The sequence below is a fragment of the Vipera berus genome (genome assembly GCF_964194415.1).
Source record: "Vipera berus genome assembly, chromosome: 2".
NCBI lineage: Eukaryota > Metazoa > Chordata > Lepidosauria > Squamata > Viperidae > Vipera > Vipera berus.
Genome location: NC_138203.1, coordinates 163,265,074 through 163,278,908, shown reverse-complemented (window position 1 = coordinate 163,278,908; position 13,835 = coordinate 163,265,074). Strand labels below are relative to the sequence as shown.

General features: G+C 46.2%; 1 protein-coding gene across 1 annotated transcript in view; it reads left to right on the top strand.

The window, feature by feature from the left end:
• LOC308662850 (E3 ubiquitin-protein ligase RNF213-like) overlaps positions 1-13,835 on the top strand; it is a gene marked incomplete at its 5' end in the record, with an annotated part of 161,088 nt that overhangs the window by 7,456 nt on the left and 139,797 nt on the right. Inside the window, 5 exon segments of the mRNA XM_081318994.1 lie at positions 7,699-7,819; positions 7,991-8,128; positions 9,572-9,756; positions 9,987-10,052; positions 10,054-10,116. Of these exon segments, the coding sequence (XP_081175120.1) occupies positions 7,699-7,819; positions 7,991-8,128; positions 9,572-9,756; positions 9,987-10,052; positions 10,054-10,116 (573 nt within the window).

Below are 13,835 nucleotides of genomic sequence, written 5' to 3'. Positions count from 1 at the left end.
TGATAGTTTTGAAAACAAGATAAGATCCATGTAACCTTGAACACCAGCTGTGAGAGTCTTAACTGTGTTTCTTATTTACTGAGGAAAAAAAACTGTAAAAGTTTTCAATTCAACCCACTACTATGGAAGACCAGGAACAGACTTTTACTGTGGAAGAAATGCAAAAACAAATCCTTGCTATGATAAAAATAACCTACCAAACTCATCTTACAGCTGGTGATGAAATAAGAGCTTTTGGGGAAAAACTAGACAGCATCTTAGATATGCAAATTCAAACTTTGACTACAACTAAAAAACTATACAGAATACAACAGAAAAAAATTAATTTAAATATTTTGACAGAAGATCTAAGTGCCCAACAAATACAGACAAGAGAAGATTCAAAAAAAAATCTCACAAAATGGATGAAGAAATCTGCTATATAAATCAGAAGGAATTCGAAGATCAAAATGAGAAACAGATGGAATAAAAGATAAACAGTCCAGGACTACTACATCAAGAGGAGAAAACAAAGAGAAGATCTGGTAGTCCTGCCAGACTCCTTAATCTTTCAAAAAAGATGACTGGATGGTCATCTCAATATGACACAATAATACAAGAACTCTTTGATGATCCTGAAGCAAGGACACAGAAGATGACTTGGCAAAGAAAATAAGCCAGAATAAGACTGAAGAAGAATGGAGTGTGGACATATTTAGGAGGTTTAAAATAGAATATATCTAAGTAGACAAGACTCGTATTTTGAATATGAGATACTTGAAGTCCACAAGTCATAAAAGGGCCAAGTTTGAAGACCATTGATCTAAGGGAGCAAAAGTAATGTGGGTGATTTGTTGCTCTGCTGAAAAATGGAAAGCTGGAGATGTCAAGAACTTCATTTTCAGTTTTCAGGTAATTAAACCTCTCTGTCATCTAATGCAGGGCTTTTCAACCAGTGGTACGGGTACCACCTGTGGTACATTGTCACCTGGCAGGTGGTACGCAACCATCCTAGAAAAGAGGTAGTGGGAGAGAGGAATGAGCTGAACCGGTGGCAGCACCGCACAAGCCTGAGTGAGAGATGGCTGGAGCTGCAGGGCTGTCAGGGCTCAGCAGAAGTGCCAGGATCAGCACCAGGCTCCAGGATCAGCGCTGGGTGGACGGGCAGGTGTCTTGCTCAGCTGTGGCTTGGGGGGCACTTTTTTCAGTGTCATTGTAACTTTGAACAGTCACTAAGCGAACTGTTGTAAGTGAAGGGCTACCTGTACTTCATCACTTTTTTCCTTTTTCCCCCCTTTTTTTTTTGGTCATCAAGTTTTTGACACCTTGCTAGGCAACTGGTGGTACTCGGATGTTGCCATATCCTAAAAGTGGTACAATGGATAAAAAGGTTGAAAAGCCCTGATCTAATGGGTTTCTCTATTACTGTATATTCACACAAGCTGATGAATTTCTATAAAGAAGCTGCGATGGAAGCCCTTGGTGTTGGACAGAGCTCTGAAGTTGAAGACCCAGTGGATCTTCCATTTCATTTGCATTGTCCTGCTCAAGACTGAAGTTAATATGGAAAGGAATTCTCTCCCCATGTGTATTTTTCATCTGGTTTAATTTCCATTGGCCGAGGGGTCTGCAGGTCAGTCACATTGTTAGCCTTTGCCTTATACTCTATGACAGTGACAAGATTCTCCTGTCTTGAATCAATGTTCCATCTCTCTGTTTGCAAGCATGTGTAAGCAGTTCTCCCTCCACATCAAAGCAGCTTCCAGAATCCAGTTGCTTAGCTTGTGACAAAGGCAGGAGTGAAGTGCCCTGATTATTTCCAATTTGTTATCAGTCAATGTAATCAGCAGTTTAATTATAGAGCAGACTAGTGTAGAACATCCATTCAGTTCACCAATATATGATCACAACTTATTCTGTGGAAGAGTCACAAAGAAATTAATAAAACTACCATCTTCCACACTTTCTTTCTGTTCAGTTTGTGACTATGCCAAGGTGGGAATCTTGCCTAAATTTGTCCTTGACAGAACTGATAATTTTCTGTTTTGATTTATTTAATTAGGTTTCTCAGGCCACTTATGCTGGATTTTTTTTAATGGCTGCTATGCTTGAACAGTTGGCCTTGAAGGCAGACTGTTGAGCAAAACATTTCCAGAGATGATGGTCCTGAAAACAGAGGATGGAATTCTTTTTAATCTCCACAGTGTGCCTGGCTGAGGAATTCTGGGAGTTGAAGTCCACAAGTCATAAAAGGGCCAAGTTTGAAGATCCCTGTCTTAAATGAAGCATTTGCACTCAAACCAGTTCCCTGGATCCAAACTGACACGTGCATCTTCTTCAAAGGAAAAGCAGAAGAAAGGGCAATGCTGGCTGAGCAGGAGTGGAATGATCCCACCATGGTTTATTTTTGGCTGAAATATAATCACTTCTAATGCTAGCTGTTTCCAATTCTTTTAGGGTTTAGTAGCTCTTGCTCTAAGGAAGAATGAAAAGGAAGATACTTAAAGGTCAGTAGAGAACAAGAACCAAAGAAATTAGGTAGGTAATATTGGAAGATTAGCCACTTATGAGATTATCCATTCAAAAGCTTGGAGAAAACCATTATTGCTGAGTACACAGAAAACAAAAAACCAAAATAAACTGTACTGTAATGTAGTATGATCTACGTTGAGTCTTGGGTAAAACAGAAAAAAGTTCAACTGAACTCTTCCAGCGGGTTGCAAAAACTGACTCTGCTTACAACTCTCCTTGGTGTGAGAAAGGGAGCAAAGTCACACTTTCAAGGTTCAGTTACAATAGCTTATGGAAGGGGTCTTCAAACTAGGCCCTTCTATGACTTGTGGACTTCAACTCCCAGAATTCCTCAGCCACACATGCTGGCTGAGGAATTCTGGGAGTTGAAGTCCACAAGTCATAAAAGGGCCAAGTTTGAAGACCCCTGGCCTAGATCCATGTGAGAGGGGATGCTACAGAAACAGAGCTTGGCCTTCCATGATCTGAGGCTGAGCCCTATTTCTGCAACCTGGCAGATGGACTGAGTAGGCACAGAAAATCCTCCACCATGTTGCAGAAATAAGAGTTCAGATCTCTGGGATCCAACTCTTTTTTTCTTCAGCACAGGGAGTTCAACTCTCCGTGTCAGGCAACTTTTTCAGTCAGGCCCCAGAGACAAGAGGGAGGCCTCTCAGCAGGACACACCAGCTTGCAACCTTCCCTTCTGGCTTCCACATTGACCTTCTGGGGAAGCTGGCAAAGATTACAAATAGCGATCGCAGAGCAACTTGATAACCAATCATAAGGGTAAACAAACACCCAAAATGTGATCATGTGACTGCAGTGTGACATTTCACAAAGGCCAGGACTACTCTTCCCAAGACTATCATAACTCTGAATGGTCATTAAACAACCGGTTGTAAATCAAGGATAATCTGTATATCCTGGATTTCTCTCCATGAAATGTAACAGAATCTGTACTACAATCAGCTTCATGATCGCTTCTTTGGCAATGGAGTTTCAGTTGTCTTCATCTATTGGTTCAATAGGGAGGGTCAAATTTAACAGTTCACTAATCTTTCCAGTCCCCTTCATGGATTACTGCCTTGTCATGGTGAAGGGGCTTGCATAATTCAATGAAGCTATGAGCTATGCTGTGCAGGGCCACCCAAGACAGATAGGTCACAGCAGAGAGTTCTGACAAAATGTGATCCACTGGAGAAGGAAATGGCAACCCACTCCAGTATCTTTGCCATGAAAACCCCATTGACAGTACCAAAAGGCAAAAAGGTATGACGCTGGAAGATGAGCCCCTCAGGTCGGAAGGCATCCAATATGGTATTGGGGAAGAGCAGAGGGCTAGTACTAGTAGTGCCAGAAAGAATGAAGCGACTGGCCCAAAGCCGAAAGGACGCTCAGCTGTGGATGTATCTGGTGGTGAAAGGAAAGTCCGATGCTGTAAAGATTTATTCTCCATAGGAACCTGGAATGTAAGATCCATGAATCAAGGCAAGCTGGATGTGGTCAAACAAGAGATGACAAGACTGAACATTGACATTTTAGGAATCAGCGAACTGAAATGGATAGGAATGGGTGAATTTAATTCAGATGACCATCAGGTATACTACTGCGGGCAAGAATCCCTCAGAAGAAATGGAGTAGCCTTCATAGTCAGTAAAAGAGTAGGAAAAGCAATACTGGGATACAATCCCCAAAATGACAGAATGATCTCAGTTCGAATCCAAGGCAAACCATTCAATATCACAGTAGTCTAAGTCTATGCCCCAAACACCGGTGCTGAAGAGGATGAAATTGACCAGTTCTATGAAGCACTACACAGCACCTTATAGAACTAACACCAAAAAATGATGTCCTTATCATCATGGGGGATTGGAATGCTAAAGTAGGAAGCCAAAAGATAACCAGAATAACAAGCAAGTTTGGCCTTGGAGTACAAAATGAAGCAGGGCACAGACTGACAGAATTTTGTCAAGAGAATACAATGGTCATAGCAAACACTCTTTTCCAACAACCCAAGAGACGGCTCTACACATGGACATCACCAGACGGTCAACACAGAAATCAGATTGACTATGTACTCTGGAGCTCTATACTTTCAGTAAAAACAAGACCAAGAGCTGACTGTGGCTCAGACCATGAGCTTCTCATTGCAAAATTTAGGCTTAAACTGAAGAAAGTAGGAAAAAACACTAGGCCACTTAGGTATGAACTAAATCATATCCCTGATGAATACACAATAGATTTAAGGAATTAGATCTGATAGACAGAGTGCCTGAAGAACTATGGACAGAGGTTCACAACATTGTACAAGAGGTAGCAACTAAAAACATCCCAAAGAAAAAGAAATGCAAGAAAGCAAAATGGTTGTCTGAGGAAGCTTTGCAAATAGCTGAAGAAAGGAGGGAAATGAAAGGCAAGGGAGAAAAAGGAAGATATGCCCAACTGAATGCAGAATTCCAGAGAATAGCTAGAAGAGATAAGAAAATTGGAGATATGAAGGGAACCTTTCATGCAAAAATGGGAACGATAAAGGACCAAAATGGCAGGGACCTAACAGAGGTAGAAGAGATTAAGAAGAGGTGGCAAAATTACACAGAAGAACTATACAAGAACGAGCTTAACATCCCTAATAACCACGATGAGGTGATCACTGACCTCGAGCCAGACATCCTAGAATGTGAAGTGAAGTGGGCCTTAGAAAAGCTGAGCAAAAACAAAGCTAGTGGAGATGACAGTATTCCAGCTGAGCTATTCAAAATCTCAAAAGATGATGCAGTAAAAGTGCTACAGTCAATTTGCCAGCAAATTTGGAAAACTCAACGGTGGCCACAGGATTGGAAAAGATCAGTTTACATTCCAATTCCAAAGAAAGGCAGTGCCAAAGAATGTTCAAACTATTGCATCATTGCACTCATTTCACATGCTAGTAAAGTTATGCTTAAAATTCTACAAGCTAGACTCCAGCAGTATGTGGATCGAGAACTACCAGAAGTACAGGCAGGATTTTGAAGAGGCAGAGGAACTAGAGATCAAATTGCCAACATACGCTGGATGATGGAGAAAGTTATAGAGTTCCAGAAAAACATCTACTACTGCTTCATTGCCTATGCTAAAGCCTTTGATTATGTGGATCACCACAAACTGTGGCAAGTTCTTAAAGAGATGGGAGTACCAGACCATCTTATTTGTCTCTTGAGAAACCTACATGCGGGTCAAGAAGCAACAGTGAGAACTGGACACGGAACCACTGATTGGTTCAAGATTAGGAAAGGAGTCCAGCAAGGCTGTATACTGTCGCCCTGCCTATTTAACTTATATGCAAACACATCATGAGAAAGGCAGGGCTAGATGAATCAAAAGTTGGAATTAAGATTGCCGGGAGAAATATGAACAACTTAAGATATGCAGATGATACCACTCTAATGGCAGAAAGTGAAGAGGAACTAAAGAGCCTCTTGCTGCGGGTGAAGAAGGAGAGTGCAAAAATTGGGTTGAAACTTAACATTAAGAAAACCAAGATCATGGCATCCAACCCTCTCAATTCCTGGCAAATAGATGGGGAAGAAATGGAGGTAGTGACAATTTTATTTTCCTGGGCTCCAAGATCACCACAGATGGGGACTGCAGCCAAGAAATTAAAAGATGCTTGCTCCTGGGGAGGAAGGCCATGGCAAATCTAGACAGCACACTAATAAGCAGAGACATCACCCTACCAACAAAAGTGCATATAGTCAAGGCTATGGTCTTCCCAGTTGCAATGTATGGCTGTGAAAGTTGGACCATAAGAAAGGTTGAATGCCAAAGAGTTGAGGCCTTTGATCTATGGTGCTGGAGAAGACTCCTGCGAGTCCCTTGGACTGCAAGGCGATCAAACCGGTCAGTCCTAGAGATCAACCCTGACTGCTCTTTAGAAGTCCAGATCCTGAAGTTGAAACTCAAATACTTTGGCCACCTAATGAGAAGGAAGGACTCACTGGAGAAGAGCCTAATGCTGGGAAAGGTTGAGGGCAAGAGAAGAAGGGGACGACAGAGAATGAGGTAGCTGGATGGAGTTACTGAAGCAGTAGGCATGAGCTTAAATGGACTCCAGAAGATGGTAGAGGACAGGAAAACCTGGAGGAACGTTGTCCATGGGTTTGGCGATGGGTCAGACACGACTTTGCAGCTAACAAAATCTTTCCAGTGCGTGCGCTTCCTCACATTCACCACTGGCAACTCACCGCAAGAAGCGGTGGAGGCATTTTTCACCAGCCTGCCTGGGGGAAGCAAATTCAGCCGGCTCAATCGAGTCCGGCTGGGTTGGGCTTTTCCGCTGTGAGCTCGGACAGAGGCGGGGCGCCAGTGTGACGTTTGGAAAGCGATAGTTTGTGCATCTTCTAATAAAACGGGCAGGCAGCGGCGGAAAACGAAACTTAGCCGGGGACTCTTCCTTCAGCTGGCCGCGTCTGTTGGAGTAGAGGAGTTTTGTGGGAAAGTGTTTCTTTAATTCCGCGGTGTTGCTCTCGGCCCGCTGGATTCATTTTGATCTCGGATGAGGTGAGTAACCCGCCCTGGAGATGCCTTCCCGCAGGTAACTCGCTTGCTTTACCGTGAGCCCCGTTAGCTCCTTATAGCCGAGGAGCTCGGCGTAAAGGATGGAGTTGGACGCTCATCTCTTCCGGTTGGGATGTGAAGCGTTTATTGAGCCTTATGGCGCTGGGGAAAAAAAACCACAATGTAACGTTTTGTAACTCATAGTGTTACGGTAGGACGGGGATGTCGGTCGTTTGTCGCTATGAGAAAATGGAGAGACGGTTCTGCCTTGCAGCGGAAAACGAAGGGCTGTGACCAAAAGGGAAACACGGGACCGCCTTGCCTGCAAGATCGTTTTCCTTATGGGATAATAACTTCCCAAGTTGGGTGGGGGTTGTTGTGGTTCTTTAGTTTCTTGTATTTGCAGCCCTTCTGGGCGTGGCACCGGTGAGCTGACGTGAAAAACAGTTTGTTAAGGTGCCTAAGGGCTTAAACCGTCTAGCTTCGTTTTTGGTTAAATGCTAATTAAGGTATCCTTCCTCTTCTGGGATCTGCCACTGTTCTAAATTAAGGAGTGTTAGACAAGGAGTAATAGAGTAGACGCTTGTTTTTCAAAACCGAAAGTGATATTTTCACGCAACAAAAGACCTTATTCCGAAAAGCAAGTGTTTCGTGGTTGCGATCCTTTGGCAGGGAAGGCTGGGTGTTACGGTGTGTGTTAACCTGGGCTTCTTCAGAGTTAGCTTTCTCATTGGTGACACTGGGCGCAAGCGGCTGAACAGGAAAACGAAAGTAATCGACCCTCGTTTGCATAGTCGGCGTTGATTGGACGCTGCTGCGGCGGCGGCGACTGGGTTGCGCCTATCGTACAGCACCGAAAGCGTTTCTTTCTGCTGATTTGTTTTTGCCGCGGCAGCGCAGTTGTCCGTCCTACTTGTATGAATAACTCTCCTCCCGTTTTTGCTTATATTTTGCTTCCCGACAGGCTGTAAAAAGCTCACCCTGGATCGCCGGTCACACAAGAAGGGCATTAAATGCCCTAAATGTCGTGACATTCAAAATGCATCACACAAGTTCTGCAGTAATTGTGGAGGACAGTTGACTCCGTCTTGCAGTGTGCAAAGTAAGTTCTTTGCAGTCCCAGCCGTGAATCACTCGATCAGATGCAACTGTTTCTCAATAAGAACTGGAACGTATTTTTTAAAATTAAAATATGGGTTGTAAAAAAAATTGCAAATGGAATTCCTACAGTTCTTTATACTGTCTAGTTTGCTCTTTGTCGTGCTGAATATGTTAGCAGTGGTTCTCAATCTTTTCTTTCACACTGGACCTTTTGTTAAATACCTTTTGTGGCCGTGGACCATGGCCAGGACTCCTAAGACTTAACTCAAGATTTAAATCATAACATTTGTACAAGTCTTCACGGACCCCTTGGGGACATCGTGCTCCAGGGGTCAGCAGACCACAGGATGAGAACCACTATAACCTAACAAGATTGGGTATTGTAAATGTACCACTAATTTGACTGCATATTTTTTAAAAAGCTGTAAAGTAATAAAGATACATATGTTGCCTTTCTCCTCTAACTTTATTCTTTTTTTAAAAAAAAAACCAGAATAAATGGTTGTTACTTATTTCCTGTCACCTGGAGTAATATTAACTTAGAGTAAGCTACATAACATTGAATAATAATTTAGTTTCTTGAATTAAAGGGACGCGGTGGCTCAGTGGGTTAGGACGCTGAGCTTGTCGATCGGAAGGTCGGCAGTTTGGCGGGTCGAATCCCGAGTGCCGCGTAACAGAGTGAGCGCCTGTTACTCGTCCCAGCTTCTGCCAACCTAGCAGTTCGAAAGCACGTAAAAAATGCAAGTAGAAAAATAGGGAACACTCCGGTGGGAAGGTAACAGCGTTCCGTGCGCCTTTGGCGTCTAGTCATGCCGGCCACATGACCACGGAGACGTCCTCGGACAAGCGCTGGCTCTTCGGCTTTGAAACGGAGATGAGCACCGGCCCCTAGAGTCGGAAACGACTAGCACGCATGTGCGGGGGAACCTTTACCTTTACCTTTTTTCTTGAATTAGTTTCAGCTTAATATTTAATTCAGCAAATCTTTCAAAGTCTCTAGTGAAATTAATCTAAAGATCTGCCTTAAAACATGTACCAGTCTTGTAGTAATAGCCCCGTAACATTTATAGACTCATGGATATATTTAGTTATCTGTTTATGTTCCAATTAATCTGTTCCCCTCCAACTGAATTGAGTGCTGCTACCAGAGAAATGGAGAGCATTTCAGATATACATGCTATTAGGTTATGCGCATAGTTGCTTTTAAACGAAAGAGGTAACAGGTGCTCTTCAAGCACTGAATGGTTGATGTTCCCTGCAGTGCAGGCCTGGGAATGTAAATACACTTTGCAATAAAAAGGTTTGGTAGAAAACTGATAGTTTCAGTAGCTTAAGCAAATCGTTTCTCTTTCTTTTTCCCTGAGATTCACATTGCAGCCTCTCAGTTGAGTCCAGATTGCTCTTTAATTGACTTTCAAAAAATGTCATATTTTGGTTGCAGACAGGAGGGATGAAGAAAAGACTTCACTGGTAGAGATGGAAGCTGATGGAGAATTGAGGGTGGAGGGTTCTCCTTCGTCGGGATCATTTGTGAATGAACAGCCATCTAGCGAACAAATGCCCGGGGCGTCTGAAGAGTCTCTATCAGGAAGCCTTGGGAAGGGCACCTCAGCCTCCCAAAAGCGAGTAAGTAGAGTAAGCGTATTTGGATACCAGTTGCCATTTGTCCAGAAAAGTCGATTTTTTGCAGTAAGAATTTTCAGTGACTCCCTCTTCCTAATCGTTGCTGTAATCTTGGAGCTGCTCCTTTGCTTTTGCTGCATTTACTTGTTTTACCTGTGACTGCATTAAAAGCTAACATTTGTATTTTGCTCCCAGATAATAAGTTATCTGAAAGCAAGGCTGTTTTTCAACAGGCAATAAAAACTCTGAATGTTGGTGACTGGGATATGTTGGATGACAGTGATAATCCTCCTTCCAGAAAAAAAACGAAGGGAGAACCTATGCCTAAATGAGGGCAGTAAACTATGCCCAGTTCCTCAGCAGGTAGTTTTTCTAGTACGTGGTGTAATGCAAATTGTCATGAGTTGTTGCCTGCTCAGATGCAAGTCTAATTGTTCTGAGATTTGGGACCTTCTTGTTCTGAATATGAAACAAAATTGAAAGGTCAGAGTGGTTCCCTCTAGGAAAAGTTGCAGGCCACTGCCACAGGTCTCCCTTTGGGTCCTGGAGTCTGCCTGAAAAAGATCTGTTGGGACCCACTTTGGGAATGACCCTTTTCAGCCAGCCTCTTTAAGAGCAGAAGGGCTGCCTACCAGGTTGACTTTGCCTCAGGTGCAGGGCAGACTCCCTCCTCCAAGCAGCCCTTTCAAAGGCATTGGCTGAAAAAGTCCATGGCAAAAGCTAAGAGGGATTTTATCCTGGGCCACTTGTAGCAGGGAGCACGTGGAGTCAGGCTTCAAGTGCCCCTGCGCTAAACTCCCCCTTAGCTTTTGCAGCATCTTGGACTTTTTCCAGCAGCATCTTTGAGAACGACAGGGCTGCCTGTCAAATGGATTTCTCCCTTCTGTGCGGCAGTGTCACCATCCATCTTGAGAATCCAAATAAAACTCCAGATAAATTCCATTTTCCGATTTCCCTCCCCATCATGTGCTAGACTTTTAAGCACAGGGGTGAAAAGGGAACTGGTATTTCAAAATCTGAGTTTCGTTTCTCCCGGCCCAGCGTGCCAGTTCCCTTTTGCAAATGGAGGGGAGGGGAACGCCTATGGTGGACCAGAGAAACGAAGCTCTTTGGGAATCCCAGCTTTGTTTTCTCTGGCCCAATGCAGGAAATCCATTCGGTGCACAGGCAACTATTTCAGCAGGAAGCTCTCTTGCTTCACACTCTTAATGACCTGCAAGCTCATTTAGTGACCGCACCTGTGAGAGACAGGAGAACAGTCACTGGGTGAAGCAATCGTGAACGCCTTGCTGAACGACTGCAATGACTGATGGCCATAATGGGCACGCTCTGTTAACAGTCGTAAGTCAAGGACTACCTGTACTAATGAGCACATTCCCTATTCCCACGACGATAGGGAATGGCAGCAGGTGTAAGATCAGAGGGCCGTATCGACCTCCGGGAGGGCCTCTCCGCTATTTACAAGCGGTGAGGCGCTCCGACCCTCTGTCTTCGACCCAAGGTTCTGGGAGCGGGGATGTGCAGCCACCTGAGCTCTGGCTGGTGTACCTGAATGCCAGGTCCGTTGCTAACAAGGCTCCTCTCATCCGGGATCTGGTCGAGGGTGAGCATGCGGACCTGGCCTGCATCACGGAAACCTGGTTGGGCCCAGAGGGTGGCATCCCCCTGGTTGATCTTTGCCCACCAGGCTTCCGGGTGCTACACCGGCCTCGGACTCAGGGTAGGGGTGGGGGAGTGGCTGTGGTTATGAGGGAGACCTTATGTCCGCAGGAGGCCACCGTTCCTAAGATTGTCGGGTGTGAATCTCTCTTATTGAGGTTTGGTCCTAGGGCGCAGTTGGGCTTGCTGCTGGTGTACCTTTCGCCTAGTCGCGCAGCAGCAGCCCTGCCTGAGCTTCTCGATATCCTCTCAGGGCTGGTGATTGAGTTTCCCAAACTTATGGTTTTGGGAGACTTCAATCTACCATCCCTGGGAGGAGCATCTGAGTTAGCTCGGGAGTTCATGGCTTCCATGACGGCCATGGACCAGACGCAGGTAATTCATGGACCGACTCATGAGGGAGGCCTTGACTTGGTTTTCTTATCTGGTCGGTGGTTAGATGATCTTGGTGGGGGCTCCCCAATTGTTATGCCCCTGTCATGGACCCATCATCATCTCCTGCGGCTGGTCTTCCGTTTTGCCACTCCCCACCGTGGGGTTGTTGAGCCAACTAGTTGGTTCCGCCCCAGGCGCTTAATGGACCCTGAGAGGTTCCAGGCAGCACTGGGGTCCCCACCTGCCTCCTCAGCTCACAGCTCGGCAGATGCCTTAGTGGAAGCCTGGGAAAGGACGGCCACGGAGGCACTTGACCGAGTTGTACCCTTGCGGCCCCTGACCCGGCGCAGATCCCAATGGGCTCCATGGTTCTCCGCGGAGCTCCGGGAGATGAAGCGTCGAAGACGGGGCCTAGAGAGCGTTTGGAGGTCCAGCCGATCTGAATCCGACCGATTGCGACTAAGAACCCATATTAGGTCTTATCTCGCAGCGATGAGGGTGGCGAGGTCTAACTACTCCGCTGCCCTCATCGCGTCCGCAGATAATCGCCCGGCCGCCCTGTTTAGGGTGACCCGCTCCCTCCTTAATCAGGAGGTGAGTGAGGAACCCTTGCAGGGGCGTGCCGAGGAATTTAGTCAACATCTGTTGGACAAAATCGCTCGGATTCGGACCGGTTTGGACTCCGACTGGGCAGTATCGGACGATCAGGACACGAGTCTTGTCAATGTCACCTGGGAGGAGTTCGATCCTGTAACTCCGGAGGAAGTGGACAGGACCATGGGGAAGCTGAGCTCCACCACATGTTTATTGGACCCGTGCCCTTCCTGGCTGGTTTATGCAGCCCGGGAGGGGACACGAGGCTGGTTCCAGGTGGTTATATCTGCCTCTCTGAGTGAGGGTAGTTTTCCCGCCGCCTTGAAAGAGGCGGTGGTAAGACCTCTCCTCAAGAAGCCTGCCTTGGACCCGGCTGTTTTGAATAACTTTCGTCCGGTCTCCAACCTTCGCTTTCTTGCGAAGGTTGTTGAGAGTGTGGTGGTGCATCAGCTCCCTCTGGTCCTGGATGAAGCAGATTATCTAGACCCGTACCAATCGGGTTGCAGGCCCGGGTACAGCACGGAGACGGCATTGGTCGCGCTGGTGAATGATCTCTGGAGGGCTCGGGACAAGGGATATTCCTCTGTCCTAGTCCTATTAGACCTCTCAGCGGCTTTCGATACCATCGACCATGGTATCCTGCTGCGGCGTCTCAGGGGATTGGGAGTGGGAGGCACGGTTCTTCAGTGGTTCTCCTCCTATCTCCTGGGACGCTCGCAGTCGGTGTTGGCAGGGGGGCAGAGGTCGACCGCGAGGCCTCTCGTTTGTGGAGTCCCTCAGGGGTCAGTCCTCTCGCCTCTCCTGTTCAACATCTACATGAAACCGCTGGGTGAGATCATTCGTGGTTTTGGAGTTGGGTATCATCAGTATGCTGATGATACCCAACTTTTCATTTCGACCCCAAACCACCCCAGTGATGCCCTCGACGTGATGTCCTGGTGCCTGGAGGCGGTCCGGGTCTGGATGGGGAGGAACAGGCTTCGACTCAACCCTGACAAGACTGAGTGGCTGTGCGTACCGGCATCTCGGGATATTCAGGATATCCCACCCCTCACTATGGGGGGTGAATCATTACCTCCTGTAGATAGGGCTCGCAACTTGGGAGTCCTCCTAGATTCACAACTCTCCTTAGAAGACCATATTGTAGCTGTGACTAGGGGGGCCTTCGCCCAGGTTCGCCTGGTGCGCCAGTTACGGCCCTATCTAGACCGGGATGCCTTACGTACGGTCACTCATGCGCTCGTGACCTCTCGTCTTGATTACTGCAACGCTCTCTACATGGGGCTACCCTTGAAGACCACTCGGAGGCTCCAACTGGTACAAAATGCAGCCGCGAGAGTTGTACTGGGAGTTTCCCGATACTCCCATGTCACACCTTTGCTCCGCGAGCTGCATTGGCTGCCAGTTGTCTTCCGGGTGAGGTTCAAGGTGTTGGTAATGACCTACAAAGCCCT